Source organism: Pseudorasbora parva, chromosome 15, assembly GCF_024679245.1.
Source record: "Pseudorasbora parva isolate DD20220531a chromosome 15, ASM2467924v1, whole genome shotgun sequence".
In the NCBI taxonomy this organism is placed as follows: Eukaryota; Metazoa; Chordata; class Actinopteri; order Cypriniformes; family Gobionidae; genus Pseudorasbora; species Pseudorasbora parva.
In genome coordinates this window covers 22,760,981-22,779,074 of record NC_090186.1, presented here as the reverse complement: position 1 = coordinate 22,779,074, position 18,094 = coordinate 22,760,981, and the positions used below count along the sequence as shown (strand labels likewise).

General features: G+C 36.6%; 1 protein-coding gene across 9 annotated transcripts in view; it reads left to right on the top strand.

Moving 5' to 3' along the window:
- The window catches only part of pum2 (pumilio RNA-binding family member 2), a 224,951-nt gene that overhangs the window by 54,437 nt on the left and 152,420 nt on the right, over positions 1-18,094 (top strand). For all 9 annotated transcript variants that reach the window (XM_067417377.1, XM_067417370.1, XM_067417373.1 and 6 more), the window contains exon 6: positions 9,999-10,171. In XM_067417377.1, coding sequence (XP_067273478.1) covers positions 9,999-10,171 — 173 coding nt within the window. The remainder of the gene's footprint in view (positions 1-9,998; positions 10,172-18,094) is intronic.

Here is an 18,094-nt window from a genome sequence, read left to right as displayed (position 1 = left end):
TCAGTAGCGCAGCAAAAATAGACTCGCGGCCGAAACCCCCGCTTCACTGCTGCTCAGGCGACGCTCCTGCTTGACGCTCACACGCTGCTCCTGCTTCCGCTCCCGGTGTGAATGCACTCATTGATTAACATGGGCGGCGGAAAAAAAAATTGCGCTGCTCGCGCGCCGCTCACGCTTGTGGTGTGAAATGGCTGTAAGGGAACGTCTGCCAATTCCACCAAGTGGTTGAAACGTATAATTTTTTTTCATACTTTTTTTGTTTTGTTAAACTGTTCAAATTCCAATCTTATGCATTGAGTCAGTTTTGGAATACAACAAAGCTGTGGGATGTTTCTGTTTTTAAATGTTAAAAGTAATTTTAATTCATACAAATTATATGTTTCAACTGCATGGTGGGATTGGCAGACGTTCCCTTGGGCATCAAGCGCCATAGCAGCGTGTAAAAGCGCTTTCAAGTATTTTGAGTTGATATTTCATGTCGATATACAATGTTTACACACTTAATACTGATCGTAGTGTTTAAATCTTTGTAAGACTGGCCAATCTATAGAGCCCCTCGTGGTCGGGAGCATTTCCGTTGTGTTATGGTGATTCCATCGTGCTGTGGTGATTTTGTTGTGTAGAGGCGATTCCGTCGTGCTGTGGTGATTCCGTTGTGTTGTGCCTTGTTTCCGTTTTATTGTGGCGATTTCGTTGTGTTGTGCCTTGTTTCCGTTTTATTGTGCCGATTTTGTTGTGTTGTGCCTTGTTTCTGTTGTGTTTTGGCAATTTCGTTGGGTTTAATTTAGTATTGCTGCACTACTATGGGGGTAATATTGTTGCTTTATTCCAAACAAATATATTGTTATCCACAAATAAATGTAAAGCGATTCACAAAAAATAAATAATTCCACAAATCAATAGAATGAGATCCACAAATATATGCAGGAGTTTCACAAAAATAAATTAGATTCACAAATAAATACAATGACATTTGTGAGTAACAAAAAAATCCACACATGTCAAAAACACACAACTCTGCCTTGCATAAGTTGCATTCATTTGTGAATCGCTTCCTGTGCATTTGTTGATGGCTTCCTCTGCATTTGTGGATCTCGTCTTGCGCATTTGTGGATTGCAGCACAGCATGTGGATTTTGAAACATTTCTAGTGTCTAAACTAAAAATAATCCACAAATACGTAGACTCCACCCACCGTCTACTTAAGCCAATCAGATCACGGCCATATCGTGCTGACCAATCGTAGCACGTTCTCACTCCAACCAATCACGTTTTGGCCAGTGCCGCTGAAAAACAGAGTTACGACCATTGATCTATATAAATCTATATATCTATATAATCAGATAACGGCCATATCGTGCTGACCAGAGCCATTAGAGCTCTCAATAGTTCCAAACAACTCTGTCTTGTCAATCTGTTTAAATAGGATATAGCAGGATAGACAGCCTTTTCAGTATATAGCAGCAATGTCTGGCAAATATTAAAACAATATGTGCATTGACGTCGCCACGGCTTTACAGTAGCATTTTATTCTGAGGAAAGATAAAGAGAATCTTCATTTGGGTCACGAGAGTACAACATATGATTTTAAAATGTTGAGTGTTGTAGCCAATTACGTGCATTTCTATTGAAAATAATAACCAATTAATTTACCGTGAATGAGAATCCTCTCAGTAGGCCTATCGATCAAAACAAGTTTTATACAGTCTTAAAATGCTGAATTAATTTTAGTGTAATTTTTTACAGGAATCGTCACACTATCTTCAAATCCTCTCATCATAACAGACAGCACAGACATGATTTAAATCAAGATTTATCGTGAAGTAGTCAGATATTTTTGTTTTTCATTAGACTTTATAATGTTCCCTAATTAGCCTATGTATTTAACATTCCAGTACAAAAAAGTAACAAAAAAATATTACTTTAGTGGTTTAAATCGGACTAACTATAAAAATTCATTCAAAATAGAAAAAAAGGCTAATGAGCCAATAAGTGTTCTTCTTCCGCCATCTACTGGCTGTTTTATTTTTAATTTTAATGTTAACGTCCTTAAATTACGTTATTTTGGTACTCGAAGCTTACACAACAGGTGAATATAAAGGAATGATGCTAAAGAGGCGGTATATAATTCACCCAAGAAAAGAGTTTTAAATGATTAAAAAACAGGTCAACCAATTTATTCAACTCTACATTCAGGTTCTAGGTTTATTCCTTGAATGAATATAAACGCATTTGACAGAAAGATCTCAGAGAATTTAAAAACTGTTGAAATGACAGATAGCATCTGGATATAATAGCTTTAGCAGTGATCTCACGTTAGAAACTGCAGTTAGTCTGACAATCTATTATATAACAATACATCAACATGCTTCATAAAAAAAAACATCTTCTGTCAATATTCCTGAGAGGCCAATAATGCCATAAAATCTCAAAATATGCGTTAATTTCATCAATTTTCCAGCGAGGGCACCTGAGATAGCCTACACTGAAATGATTGGTGTTTATTGCTGGAATTATTGGTCGCTCGTGACACGCGCTGTGCATTCCTCAGTTCCTATGGAAGTGTCCTAATCACTGATCCATATAGAGTTATATAGATATATAGAGTTGGATATAGAGAGAGTTATAGATATATAGTTATATAGATATATAGATTTATATAGATCAGTGGTCGTAACTCTGTTTTTCAGCGGCACTGGCCAAAACGTGATTGGTTGGAGTGAGAACGTGCTACGATTGGTCAGCACGATATGGCCGTGATCTGATTGGCTTAAGTAGACGGTGGGTGGAGTCTACGTATTTGTGGATTATTTTTAGTTTAGACGCTAGAAATGTTTCAAAATCCACGTGCTGTGCTGCGATCCACAAATGCGCAAGACGAGATCCACAAATGCAGAGGAAACCATCAACAAATGCACAGGAAGCGATTCACAAATGAATGCAACTTATGCAAGGCAGAGTTGTGTTTTTTGACATGTGTGGATTTTTTTGTTACTCACAAATATCATTGTATTTATTTGTGAATCTAATTTATTTTTGTGAAACTCCTGCATATATTTGTGGATCTCATTCTATTGATTTGTGAAATTATTTATTTTTTGTGAATCGCTTTACATTTATTTGTGGATAACAATATATTTGTTTGGGATAAAGCAACAATATTACCCCCATACACTACTGGGTCACCATAGATATAGCATCAGAACAGATTTTTTTGAAAGGTAAAAAACTCTAAAAGAAACACTAGAGAATAAATGCAGTTTTGAGTTTTTTGCTTTATGTTAAATAAAACAATTAGAAGTTTATAATTTTCCCCCACAGAAATGAATAAGTAAATGTTCACCCCAACTCTTCCTCCCCAGCATGAGTGGGCGGGATGACTAGTGCTGGGTAGTATAAACAACAATCTGTATAAGTTTTTTTTTAAAGATCCTGGCAGATTCATGGTATATCTCTAGTTTATATCGATATTTGATTAATTGTACAGCCCTAATTTTGATTTATTCATCAACTGCTTTAATACAGTAAGTTACATTTGTAGTCAAGTCAACTTTATTTATATAGCGCTTTTACAATTATGATTGTTTCAAAGCTGCTTCACAGTGTTAAACAGGAAAATATTGCAACAAAATTTGATTTTGGCTGTACATAACTGTATTCCGTGATTCCATCCATGTTTTCACAGAAATCATAGGGGTCTACATGGTATTTGCAATATTAAATATATATAGTTACAATATCAGAGTGTTATTTTTGTTGTTTATTTATTGTTATAAAATTATATAACTATCAATAAGAAGTAGGGCTGTGTATTGCCAAGAATCTGGCGATACAATACTTATCACAATACAGGGGTGTATGATGTATTGTTATATATTGCGATATGGTAAGAATGGCAATATATTGCAATTTCTTTCTTTTTTTTTTTTTCTAATTTAAAAGAATAAAGAGCACAACCATATGCCTAAAACACGACAAGTATTTTATTTAATTAATACAGTATAATTTATATCACTAATTGCTATTTTGTGCAATCTAAGTAAAGGGAAATAAAGTAACTGCAGGATGATTATTTATGTGTATATGTTTTAAAGGTTCACAGTATAGCAGTGACTATTTAACAAAATAAAGTGCATAGTCCATTCCATGACTGAATGACTGTTTGTTTTATATTTAATACAGTAAAGCGTTTTTTTTTTTTAAAGCAGTCTATTTTATAAAGTGCTGTGTCAAGTACTGAACTGCAGAGCTGGTCTTTCATTCTGCTGCCACCGCTGTCAAATTTTTTGTGTGTTAAATTTTGTTACCAAGAGGTAAACATGCTGTACTTTCTATCGAAACGTTTCTCAGCAGCACGGATGACAACGGGATATTAAGCGAGCTCTCAGTTTCAATGTGTTTCCCGAGTATTAGATTTTAACTTGGCCAACTTTGCAAACAAAATGATTCTTGGCTACTTTATAAGCACGAATCATTTTGTTTGCAAAGTTAGCTGAATGGTAAAGGGACTGCATTAATATAGTCCTTTTAACAGACCTATGGCCATCCAAAGTGCTTTACAAATTGCTTCACATTAGGGCTGTCAAAATTGCTCAAAAATGACGTTTGAATATTTCCTCTAGAAAAAACATGAATATACGAACTATTCGAAGAGATAGTTGCGCATTATGTCAATGACGCCTATACAATAACAGGACAAATGAATACAAAGAGACATACTTGTATAGGTTGTCTATTTAAGTTTATACATATTTGGCAATGTATTCCTTACACAAAAACAAGTAAATTCAATTAGCCAAGACCGCAGACCTCTCACACACATTAGGGCAGTACCCTTAAAAGGACAACTTTGTACCATTTTTACTACAAAAAGGTTCATAGTAGTACCTTAAGGTACGCATTTGTACTCAAAGGTACCAAATATGCAACTTTTAGGAGTAAAAAGGTACAAAGATGTCCTTTGGTACTGCCCCAGCGACAAGCTGTTGTAGCCCTAAAGGTACAATTTTGACACCCTATTTTTCTGTGTTCTTACTAGGGGTGTAAGAAAATATTGATACACATGAATATTGTGATATGTTTGGCGTTACTGTATTGATTCTCAAAAACACTGAATCGATATTTATATATTTGTTTTTTTACATCCAAGATTTGTGGCTTTTTCTGTGTGAAGGGTATTCAGTTAATAGAGGTCTCCACTCTACATAGCGCTCTTCGTGGCCATTGAATAGATATAGCAATTGTTTCAGCTACGCAACTATTTTATGGCAGTATATGGTGAAAAATATGTATTGCTTGCGAAATTGAAATGGTATACCGAATGAAGCGGTTTTCTGCCCAGCACTACTGTTTACAAATGAATGCCCTTCAAAAAAAAGGAGAATTTGTAGATTTTGATTGAGACGATCTGGGTTCCAGTCTTGCCTGCACTGACACAAGTCTCTTTGTGAATACATTTGCCAATAAAAATCAATGCTAAACTGATAACAATGACATTTAAGTTTGACATTTTGATTAAAGACAAAAAAAAGTATATATATATATATATATATATATATATATATATATATATATATATATATATATATATATATATATATATTGCTGCATTGTTGATAAAAACCAATAACATGCATTTGTTCACTCAAAAATGAAAATTCTCACCCTCATGTGGTTCTAAAACTGTATGCATTTATTTATTCTGTGGAACGCAAAAGATATTTAGGTGGCCACTGACAAAAAAGTGAAAAACACTTTTATTTCTAGATAAGAGAGTAAAGCAAGTTTGGGATGACCTGATGACATAATTTTTATTTAGTGGTTAAGCTATCCCTTTCAGTAAATAGGTTTTGATGTAATGGCAACCTTAAAGGGTTAGTTTAACCAAAAATGAAATTTGTCATTAATGACTCACCATAATGTCGTTCCACACGCGTAAGACCTCCATTCATCATCGGAACACAGTTTAAGATATTTTATATTTTAGTTCCTAAGCATATGCAGTCAATGCCCACTTTACTGTCCATGTCCAGAAAGGGAATAAAAACATCATCAAAGTAGTCCATATGTGACATCAGTTGGTTGATTAGAATCTCTTGAAGCATCAAAAATACATTTTGGTCCAAAAATTTCAAAAACTATGATTTTATTCAGCATTGTCTTCTCTTCTGCGTTCCTCCAAAAGGATTCAAACGGTGTGAATCGATCAATGATTCGGGTCGCCAATGTCATGTGATTTCAGCAGTTCGGATCGTGTCAAACCGCCAAACTGCTGAAATCACATTGGCGACCCTGTAACGGTGGTGACCCCCAAACAACAATTCACAATTCAGTGTTCAATAAATTGTTTTTTGTTTTTTAATCAAACTTGTTCGGGCGCCTGGCAGGTATAGGCCTGCCAACAAAATTCTCCCGGGATAGTTTTTAATAACCACTTGTTACGTTCAATAACCTCAAACTATTCAGTCTTTTGTTTTTTCACGTTTTTACTGAAATGGGTTTACACCAAACACCCACCAAAAAATAAAAACAAACAAACATCTTTAACATCTTTAACATCTAAACATCATTAAACTTAGTTTAATAAATATAAACAATACAACAACAAAACAAAACAAAGACCAGATGAACAATTTCAGACACCGCTACTTATTCTTTTTGTTCGTGGTTTGTATTTAGATCGGTGCAGATATATCACAGTTCATTAACATGCAATAGATTCACATGTCCGTTTTAAACCCAAATTTGTCCCTGAAAAAAAAAAAAAAACCCACTAACGAAGAATAAGGTCGTAGAAGGGAAATAAAATCAAAACAAAATGAATACAAACAATAAACTCCATCAGTCTGTATACAGTATGTTTGGGATCGTGTGTGTGTATGTGTGCGTGTGTGTGTCGGAGAGTGAGCGCGTCTGTGATTGGGTTCGTGTGTGTGTGTGTGTCGGAGAGAGAACGCGTCTGGGCTTGATTGTTTGGGGAAATTAAAGGATTTTAGTCACTGACCCAAGTGCAGCTGATCACAGCGCTATTGAAGAGTGTCTAGGGACCATAGTGGATTCAACGATGATCCTGGTTACGACCAGCTTTCCCCTTTGGACGGCTTAGCGATGCTTATAACGTGAAGGTAACTTGGCGCCAGTTCACAAGCACCGTAGAGCAGATCTGGAAACGACAGGCCGACTGGAACACGAGCCCCACTACCCATGCACTTGACTTCTCTCCCACCACTCTCAACTCAACTGTGTTCACTTAATTGATACCAGTGGCGTAACTTACTAATGATGGGCCCCAGTGCAGGCTATGGGCCCCCTGGGCTGCACCCTAACCTAGCCTATGTAACACTTTGGTTTCATTTCTATATCAGGATATCGGTTGTTTATTATTATTTATTGAGATTGAAATTGAGATTTCTAGGATCTACATATGTGCATTTTAAGATGTTCTCAAGGCCAAAAAAGTAGATAACAGTATTACTAGAGACTCATCAAGATGGACAAGTTGACATAGGCTACTTTTTGTGTGAGTTTGTCCGTTCAAACGCAAAACTTGAAAGAGAACTCAATATTTGCGCACTGTGAGACTGCGCGCTTTCAGATGACTGCACAGAGACAGATTTTCTCATTCGCGTCTTCTGGCACTACACGCGGGTGATGATGGTGAAAATGACTTTCCATATTCGAACCTAAGGCAGCACTCACATGCATTGAACAAAGTTTATAAAGAGAGAACGTTTTGCCCACGTTTTTCTTTTATAATCGCTGATGTTAGTGTATCACTGAGGAGCCAGTGCGTGTATCCATCAAGAGAAACATAAACAAAGTATTATTTTCAAGTTCTAACCCTATGGTTACAACCCATAGATGCATCATCAGATGTGAGATGAACCACATCTTTAGACAAGCACGCAGGTCGCGGTTTCTGTTTGCGGCATCACATTTCGGACGTATTGTTTCGGTGATAAGTCTTTCGGCCAAGAATGCACCGAGAATGCACATGGTCCATTTTCGGCCGAATATTTGATGCATACCTAATTAAAATAATGAATAATAATAAATTATATTATGGGCTATTATTTAAACATAAATATGAAACTAAATAGGCTACGGTTTCTTTAACCCTCTGGCTGAAGAACGCACCGGCGAGTTCTGATGTTTTTTTCCCTTCACGAGTCATGACGGGGATGTAACTCGCAATACTCTGTAATTTTCGGCCATACAGATAAATGTGAAACATAATTATAAACTATTAATTGTCTACTTTTATTTGTGTACTCACATAACAACAAAACTTTGTGCTTTAGTAAAATAAATAAAAAAGGTGCGCTTTCTATCTGTGAGAATCTGAAACTCGGTGAATACATGAAACATACGTCTAAAGAAAGCTTGAAATCGCTAGATTTAAATAAAATAATTCACATTTTATAGTGAATTGTGGAGCTCACTGGCATAGAGCAGAATATCTAGCAGAGCGTCATGCAACTGTGCTCCGCTCACATGCTCTGATGAAAAAGGTGGTCAGTATCCTAAGCGTGACGGTAGAGCGCAACAGCCGTGTGATTTTCAAATCTGAAACCAGTGCTTTTCATTTGAAATGTGTGTCACAATATTCTGCGGAGTCACTTTGTCGCCAGGGGCCCGTTTGCAATGTGGCCATGGGCCCGTGTGCGCTGCGGGCCCCCCTGCCGCAAGGGCCCCAGTGCGGCTGCACTGCCTGCACTGTCTGTAGTTACACCCCTGATTGATACGCGCACTTCCCTTTTACCTTTCGTGCAACAAAAGTGAAAGTAAACAAGAGGCATCTGGACTTTTCCGTTCTGCCACAACCCGAAGCATTGATCAATTCACTGATTCATTAACCGTTTTAATCTTTTTGGAGAAACACGGAAGAGAGGACAATGCTAAAAAAAATTCATAGTTTTTTATATTTTTGGACCAAAATGTTTTTTCGATGCTTTCAGATATTCTAAACAACCAACTGATGTCAAATATGGACTATTTTGAAGATGTTTTTATTCCCTCTCTGGACATGGACAGTAAAGTGGGCATTGCAGTCAATATACTCTCCCATATGCTCTGGGATTAAAATATAAAATATCTTTTACCGCATTCACACTAGGCGTTAACGCTTGACAGAGGGCGTGGCTGAAGCTTGTTGCTGACGTGATCGTCATAATGACAACAGCCAATCCCATTAACTTACTTGCCGACAACACAACAACACAACACAACACAACACAACACAACACAACACAACACAACACAACACAACACAACACAACACAACACAACACAACACAACACAACACAACACAACACAACACAACACAACACAACACAACACAACACAACACAACACGTCTGGATGGTTCACTGTTTGAGCAGTTATGAACGCAATTGGCTAGCGTCTGCTGTAGGATATTTGCATACGGCGATCTGATTGGATGACGCCTGCGCTGGCGCTTGAAAGGTTGAGAAAACTTCTGCCGCTTGCAATGCGAGTGAAGCGCTGCGACGGAACCCACAAGTCAGTTCGACAACGGATGATGTCACCCATTCAAAGTAAATGGGAAGCGTTAACGCCTACGCCCCGTGTAGATGCGTCGTTAAACTGTATTCCGATGATGAACAGAGGTCTTACGGGTGTGGAACGACATTAGGGTGAGTCATTAATGACATCAATTTCATTTTTAGGTGAACTAATCCTTTAAGCAGTAACGATGCATATTGCATTCCATTCTTTTTCTTTTTTTATGTCAAACTTTTTAGCTTTTTGAAATGTTGCTCAGTCAAAACCAAAAGCTTCTTTTCTGATAAACCCGTAGTCAAGTCAACTTTATTTATATAGTGCTTTTACAATGACCTTTAGTAACTGCATACCCTTCCATAAGCATTAAACAATTCATTATACTAGATTAAGATGACTTAATAATTCATAGACAAAACTAAAGTATATTGGCCTCTCAGGGATTTCTGTTTAACTTTGTTTGACTGTGATTCCAGGGTGGAGCGGACGCAGATCCTGATAGCAGGGACAAGAGTGATTCAAAAGAAAAGGCTTCACCATTTGAGGAAGACAAAAATCCTGAGATGAAAGTCGGAGATGAGGGGGATGCCTCAAAAGCAAATGCCAGAGGACTGCTGAATGGGATGGACCGTGACTGTAAAGACTTCAAGTATGATAGTTATTTTCCAAACAGAGTTTTATTTGGCAGCTATATTAATATGATTTTTTTTTACTTCCCTTTAAAAAGTTTATTTAAAATGGGGAACAAAGTTATTTAGTAGAAAGTTATTTGTTTAAAATACCTGCTTAGGATTGTGGATCCAGTTAAAGGGATAGTTCACCCAAAAATCTTTCATTAGATGTGTCATAATTTACTCACTCTTATATTGTTCCAAACCTGTAAGTTACTTTATTCTGTTTAACACAAAAGAAGATATTTTGAAGAATGTTGGTAACCAGACAGTTGACGGTAGCCATTGCTAACTGTGCAAGTTAATGGCTACCGTCAACTGTCTGGTGACCAACATTCTTCAAAATATCTTCTAGTTCTGGGCGGTTTGACCAAAAATTTATATCACAATATTTTTAAAAATTACATCGGTTTCATAGTACATGATGGTATTTTTTTCCACTATGCATGACCAGGTGTTAACCACATTTTCTACTGATTGAGAGAGGAAATACTGCAGTAGATTGAATAGAATGCATAAAATCCACACTAGAGTTATCACAGGTTTGCAAAGCACCACATAATTATGCTGTGCGGAGACAACCAATAAAAAACAGATCTGCAACACACTCATTACAGACACACGAATATTAATATTTCTGGAAAAAAAAAAAATCATCATTTTGCATCATCAGAGGAATCTTTAGGCGGAGGCTAAAGCCTACAGCCAGTAGAGGGAACCATTACCGCATGTTTTCAACCCATCCATGGGGAGTGGGATCGCACTCACAGCACTTGGCTCGGGCAGCTGTGGGCATTCATGTAAACGGCGTGGAGCTAAGTGATAGTTTTTTAATTCATTTCTATGAAAATGAAGCTCCTAAAGACATGAACTGAAAACGTGCCAGACTGAACACGCGCTGTGAATGTATGGCACGGCCGCAATTTCCTCAGCTCTAGTGATGAATGTAATCTGACTCCTGCTGCGTTTGTGCCGTGACTATCATTCGGCTCACTCTATATTGAACAGACACATTCATTTTTGAATTGTAGTGTCTGTTCTCTGACTGAACTCAATTATTTTTTTACTATGAAAATGAAAACAAAGTTAAGGACGGCGGAGGGCAAGTGATTCAGTGATGGAGTAAAAGTGGCTTTGGGAGTGGCCAAGGCAGCGAAGCAAGTGCAGTCCAGGAGTTGTTGCCTTTCATTCACATGAGCCAAAAATACATTTTATTTCTCAGTCTAGAAGGCATATTTCGACCCACTTTATATTAGGTGGCCTTAACTACTATATACTAACATTGAAATGAATCATTGGATACAATGCACTTATTGTGTACATACATGTTTTTACATTTTACTTACATTTTAAAAAATACCTGCATGTAATTACATCTGTAATTAATTTCTGTAGTTACATTTGTAATTACACAGTTGGCACTTCCCTTACACCTAACCCCTACCCTTAAACTGAATCACACCTGTCCCTAACTCTACCCGTATCCCACCTCAATATCTGCAAAGGTGTTTTGCAATACAATTTGAAGACAGTAAGTACATTGTACTTATTTTTTGATGTAGTACATAATACTTAAGGCCACCTAATATAAAGTGGGGCCCCATATTTCTACTACATAAATGACCCAGTTTAAATAGATACACATTCATCTTCCCAGCATTGAAGTACCCCTTTAAGCGTTTAAAAAAAATCTAATCTTATATAACAACAAACTGCCAAAACAAGGGAGAAACGTTGAAGAGCATTTAAAACGTCTAAGGATACAGATGAATATTAAAGTCGATAAATTTAAGTTCACATAAACTCTTCCTCCTTCTGCTGCGGCATCGGGTTAACGGTATTACTACTCTTACATATACTGCTTATCGGTCCGGTACTTTAACGGTATTCTTATCGGTACTTTTTGAGATTTTTTATATATTTATATACACACACACACACACACACACACACACACACACACACACACACACACACACACACACACACACACACACACACACACACACACACACACACACACACACACACACACACACACACACACACACACACACACACACACACACACACACACACACACACACTATATTAGGCCTACGGTGCGCATTCATATCTCTTTCCTTGTGCTTTTAATGTCGTGAAGCGGAAGCGTTACCTCTGCATGTGTGCTCGTTAGACTCCATTGCTGCGTTCCAGTTCATTTTTTATCATGCCCTTCACTCGCAAACTTCCCTCCGTCTCGCTCACTCGGATGTGCGTCATTGCTTACATTGCATGAGTGCCCACTACTGGTGGAAACTTCGCAATGGACTGAACTGGAATGCCCTAAGCCCTTGATCACTTGGAATCCACTATGGAGTAGATTTATGTATTTTTTTCCTTTACGAAATTGTTTAATGCAGCATTCTATATGTATATGGATGTGTTTGGGTTGTTTTAAATGTTTTTAAAAATATAAGTTGTTTGTGGTGGGGTAAATTATACGCAATATGTGTTGATGTCACAATCGCGTTGCATTGTGGTATATGAAGCTGCCTGAAGTGTACATATGAAGTAGACTCGCTCACTCGGTCAAAATCGAGGAAGCAAGGGTCTGTCCATATAAACTTCCCTTGTCCTCTTCACGAAGTGGAACGCACTTCAAAATGGCGGCAGGGATTCCCCCAAGGGGAAGTGCTTAGGGAAGTTTGCAAGTGCGTGTCTTAAAGTGGAGTGGAACGCAGCACATGTTGCTTAAAGCACATGCGTGCTTTGTGCTGCCTATTGAAGTATTTCATATTATAATACTTTAGCGCAATAAAAGATTATCATTTATTTTTCAGTCCTGTATATCATGTTGCTATTTTTGTCTTGTTAGTCTAAATACCTAAACATTCTTAAAGCAATATGCATTTACTAGATAAGTAAAATGACTTAAGATATTTTTTCTTGTTTTGTTGAAAATAAAATCAAACTCAGTTAGTTTTTGCTTAAAACAAGCTAAATGATTTGCCAGTGAAGTCATAAAAATAATATTGTTTCTGATTGAAATCTTGTTTCGTGTTTTTGTCCCAAACAGAAAGATTATTTCCCTCACCCGATTAGCAGATAATTTTGCTTGTTTTAAGCACACTCATTTAATTTTGATTTATATTTGGACTGAAAACAAGAAACAAATACCAAATAAGAAGATCATTTTTTGCAGTGTAGTCAAATCTTGTAAGAATTTAAATCATAATAGGCCTGTGTAATGTGCCTTTGTTGATTCTAAATAAATAAATAAACTACAAAAAATATATTTATATACAGGGCTGAAAAAGAAATGATAACAACCTTTTATTGTACTAAAGAAGTCTGGCCTTGATAACACCATTCAGAATAATTAGACCAATATCTAACCTCCCTTTCATTGCCAAATTGCTTGAGAAGATCGTCATAGTACCACTGCAGTCTCATCTAGAGCAAAATAATCTTTTTGAACCACTTCAATCGGGTTTCCGTCCCTATCACAGTACTGAAACAGCTCTTTTAAAAGTGCTAAACGACCTCTTCCTGATTTCTGATTCTGGTGCACACAGTTTACTTGTTCTGCTCTATCTCAGTGCGGACTTTGACACTGTCTGCCACTCCACGCTCCTTTCCCGACTATCTGCGATAGGCATCACTGGTGCTGCTCTTCAGTGGTTGACCTCGTATCTAACAGATAGACAGCAGTTTGTAAGAATAGGTGAAGATCGATCAAGTACTGTTACTATCACTCATGGTGTACCTCAAGGTTCTGTACTTGGTGTGCTCTTATTTCTCATTTATGTACTGCCACTAGGTCAGATAATCAGACGACATGGTCTTTACTTTCACAGTTATGCTGATGATATTTAGATTTATTTCACAGTTAAACCCAATTTAACTCATCCTTCCACTTCTGTTAACTCATGCCTTCAGGAACTTAAAACCTGGATGACTGATAACTTCCTACAATTAAATACTGATAAAACGGAAATCTTGTTGATTGGCCCTAAATCTCAAAATTTGCAACATGACATTTTCATTAATATTGATTGTGTACGGATTAACCCTTCAAAAATTGTGCGTAATCTGGGGGTATTGCTTGACTCTTCATTATCTTTTGACTCACATATTGGTCAGACAGTTAAGACATGCTTTTTCCACTTGCGAAACGTATCCGCCGATTGTATCCGCCGATTGTATCCGCCGATATCCGATTGTACGTATCCGCCGATCCCTCAACTTTAATGATGCTGAAACCGTTATTCATGCATTCATAACCTCACGACTTGACTACTGCAATGCTCTATACAGCGGCTTACCAGAAAAGGCTATACATCGCCTCCAAACGGTACAAAACTCTGCTGCCCGAGCACTAACGTTTAATAAAAAATCTGTCCACATCACTCCCATCCTCAACCAACTTCACTGGCTTCCTTTGGCCAGCCGCATCCAGTTTAAACTGTTAGTTTTAGTCTACAAAGCCATTCATGGCCCTGCACCACTATACCTTGCTGAGTTAGTTCACAAATATGTTCCTGCCCGGACCCTCAGATCCAGCAATAATAATCTGCTTGTTGTACCAAAGTTTAAAAGCCCTACTTTGGAATGTAGGGCTTTTAGTGTTGCTGGCCCTACATTATGGAACAAGCTGCACTTGACTATCCGTAACGCACCGACTCTACAGTTGTTTAAATCCGAACTTAAAACTCACCTGTTTTCTTTGGGCAGTAAATATTTATCTCTCGCACCACATCAGCCTTTAAAGTGATCTTAAACCTTTTCATGTTACATGACTAGTTGCTGTTAATTGTTAAGTTTGATTATGTAACTTCTTTGTTGTTGTTGTCTATCTGGAGTTGATTGTTGTACACCTGCTTGTTTATGTGTTATCATGAACAGGCCGATTGTTTTTGTACTACATTGTAAAGCGACCTTGGGTTCCTGAAAGGCACTATAAAAAATAAACATATTATTATTATTATTATTATTATTATTATTATTATTATTATTATTATTGCACTACAGTATTAAGAAAGACTTCATGAAAGACTTCAATATAGAGCATCACAAAGTGCTAATGCGCATCCCGTGCTCAGAATGATGTGCTTGAAGCGACACTGAGTCATAGCATGCACAAGTGCAGAGGCAACGCTTCCGCTTCACAACATTAAAAGCACAAATGAAAGAGATATTAATGTGTACTTTAGGTGGGGCTGGGCGATATGGCCCAAAAAAAAATATCATGATATAATTTTCCATCTCTGTCGATATCGATAAATAACACGATAAATGTAACATTTTTATTTCTTTAAAGTTTAATGGCATATTTTTGCTCCTGAGTTAAAGATGTAGAAAAAAGACAGTTATCTGTGGTTTTAAACTATCCTTTATTGTCAAAACATGACAAACACTTCCCAAACAGGTGAACAATTTATTTAAACTAAGGTAGAATTATTTATTAAAATATTAATTGTGGTCAGCATTTTTTCTACTCTACACTTTATATCAATAATATTATTACTTAATCGTGTAAGTAGTAAAACACTAAGAACGTAAATGGGCAAAAAAAAAAAGAAAAAAAAAAAGAAGGTCCACTGTGCACTCTCTCTCTATTACACTCACACCGACACACGCACCTCACCGTCAGTGTGCTAGTCGCGAGAGGAGGGAGAGAGCAAAGTTCAGTATTTGTGGATCTCCAGTAAGGGCTGTCTAGTCTATTTTATTCATTTTAAACATCGGATGAAATTATTTCTCTTTTGATACAGGCGATGCTGAGTCATTAATACATCACTGAAGACAAACAATTATGATAGCGATCATGCACATGTCTGGTGTTTTAGTGATTATAGTTTGGTAGCGTTAGCTTGTGTGTAAGTCACCCACTGCAACTAACAAGGTAATAAGCCTGTGTGTGAATGCAGTTAATGTAGATTTACCGCTGTGTTGGGCTCAATGTTATATGGAAGAACTTCGAAGAAGCACAATAATTTAATAATTGAATTCCGTGTGGTGAATGTGAACCTATGATAAGCATGCAGTCCACGTACGTCACTCTGTTTTATGTCGGATGGAATCGCCAAAATATCTCCAAGCCACTGGAGTTGAGCAAACTAACTTGTCAACGATATCTGTGTCCTCTGAGCTGGTCGTGAGCTCTGAGTTTTCTTCACTATCGCTCATTTTTTTCGCTCCACTTCACTCCGATCCTCCAAGCCTGTCAGTCACTGACTGTAAACAACAGTGTGTGCAGTGCCCAGAAGCCCGGTCTGCAATCCGCATGCGCAGCATTATGCATAGCTCATAAGCATTATATCGAGAATTTATCGAACTGTTGTTATCGTTTTATCGAGGAAAATTATATTGGGATCATTATCGTTATCGTTTTATCGCCCAGCCCTAACTGTAGGCCTTATAGCTTATCTATGCAATAGTTTAAGCCTTTTCTGTAAACTATTTTAAGTGTAATAACAGGAATATTGAATCATCATCGCGTTGACTGTCATAACGCGATACCGCAGCAGAGGAAGAGTTTACGTGAATTTATCAACTTCAATATTCATCTGTACCTCACATTAAACTATGAAAAAGCTTACGATAACTGTGTGTAAAGGCTTGAACTTTCATGTACATATCCATGTCATTTCACAATGCCATCATTAATAACACATCATTGTTTCAAAGGACCATGTCACCACTTGGTTGAGGGGCCACAAACATGACGAATTATGCTTAGTTAATGATGACTACTGTATTATAATGTCAACAGAATTCATGTGCTATGTGCTGAGCCTGTGGCCAGTTGTGGGGTCTGACCATTTACCTGCAGGCTACAATGAAAAGGAAATGAACATGCTTAACTCAGAGATCATGATTAATAAAAAACTTTAGTTAATCACATTAATTGATATAATGTTACTGGTCTAGCCTGTGCATGCATAAGGTAATGTTGATTTTTGTATATTCCTTTAATAATTTACAATTTCACACTTGCATTACACAAATAGAGTAAAGCAAATTAATTAAGTTAATTGTCTGAATGTGCTCCTCCCTATAAATATAATAAAACATAATTTAAAGTAGTCTTACATCCATGAATTAGATCAATGTTTTTTGTTAACACTGAAAACATCATGATCATGTGTAATAAACCATAATTCATCATGATGTACACCCCTTAGGGTAACACTTTATAATAACGTTCAGTTGTAAGTCATTTATAAGTGGTTTGTTAATGATGAACTAATAATTTACAAAACATTCATAAATTATTATCAAGTGATATGCTAACATTTTATGAATGTTTTGTAAATTCCGTTACAAGTTATTTACACGTGATTAGTAAATGATTAACTAATCATTTTTTAAACGACTATGCATTCATAAAATTATTGAGTGATTTGTTAATTATTTTACATACATTTAGTAGATTCAGTTATAAGTAATTTACAATTGATTAGTTAATGATGAACTAATGATTTACAAAACATGACTATGCATTTCATGAATGTTAATAAATTGTTACTTTTTGTAGATTTTGTAGATTCAGTTATAAATTATTTACAAGTTATTAAATAATGATAAACTAATCATTTACAAATCATGACTATACATTCATAAATTAAGTATAATATGCTAACAATTTGCAAATCTGTGGTAAGTTATCTTTAAAAATAGCATGTCATAAAATAATCAAACAGATCCTTAGTAAATGGTCATTAAGTTACTATATTATTAATCACTGAAATGTCAGTGTACCATTATCTCAATGAAAAAATGTTAATCATGAACAAATGATGATCAAACCATTAGTAAATAATGAATATAACTATATATATACTAGGGCTGGGACAACGCGTCGATGACGTCGACGCAAAAAATACGTCGACGCAAAATATGCGCGTCGATTC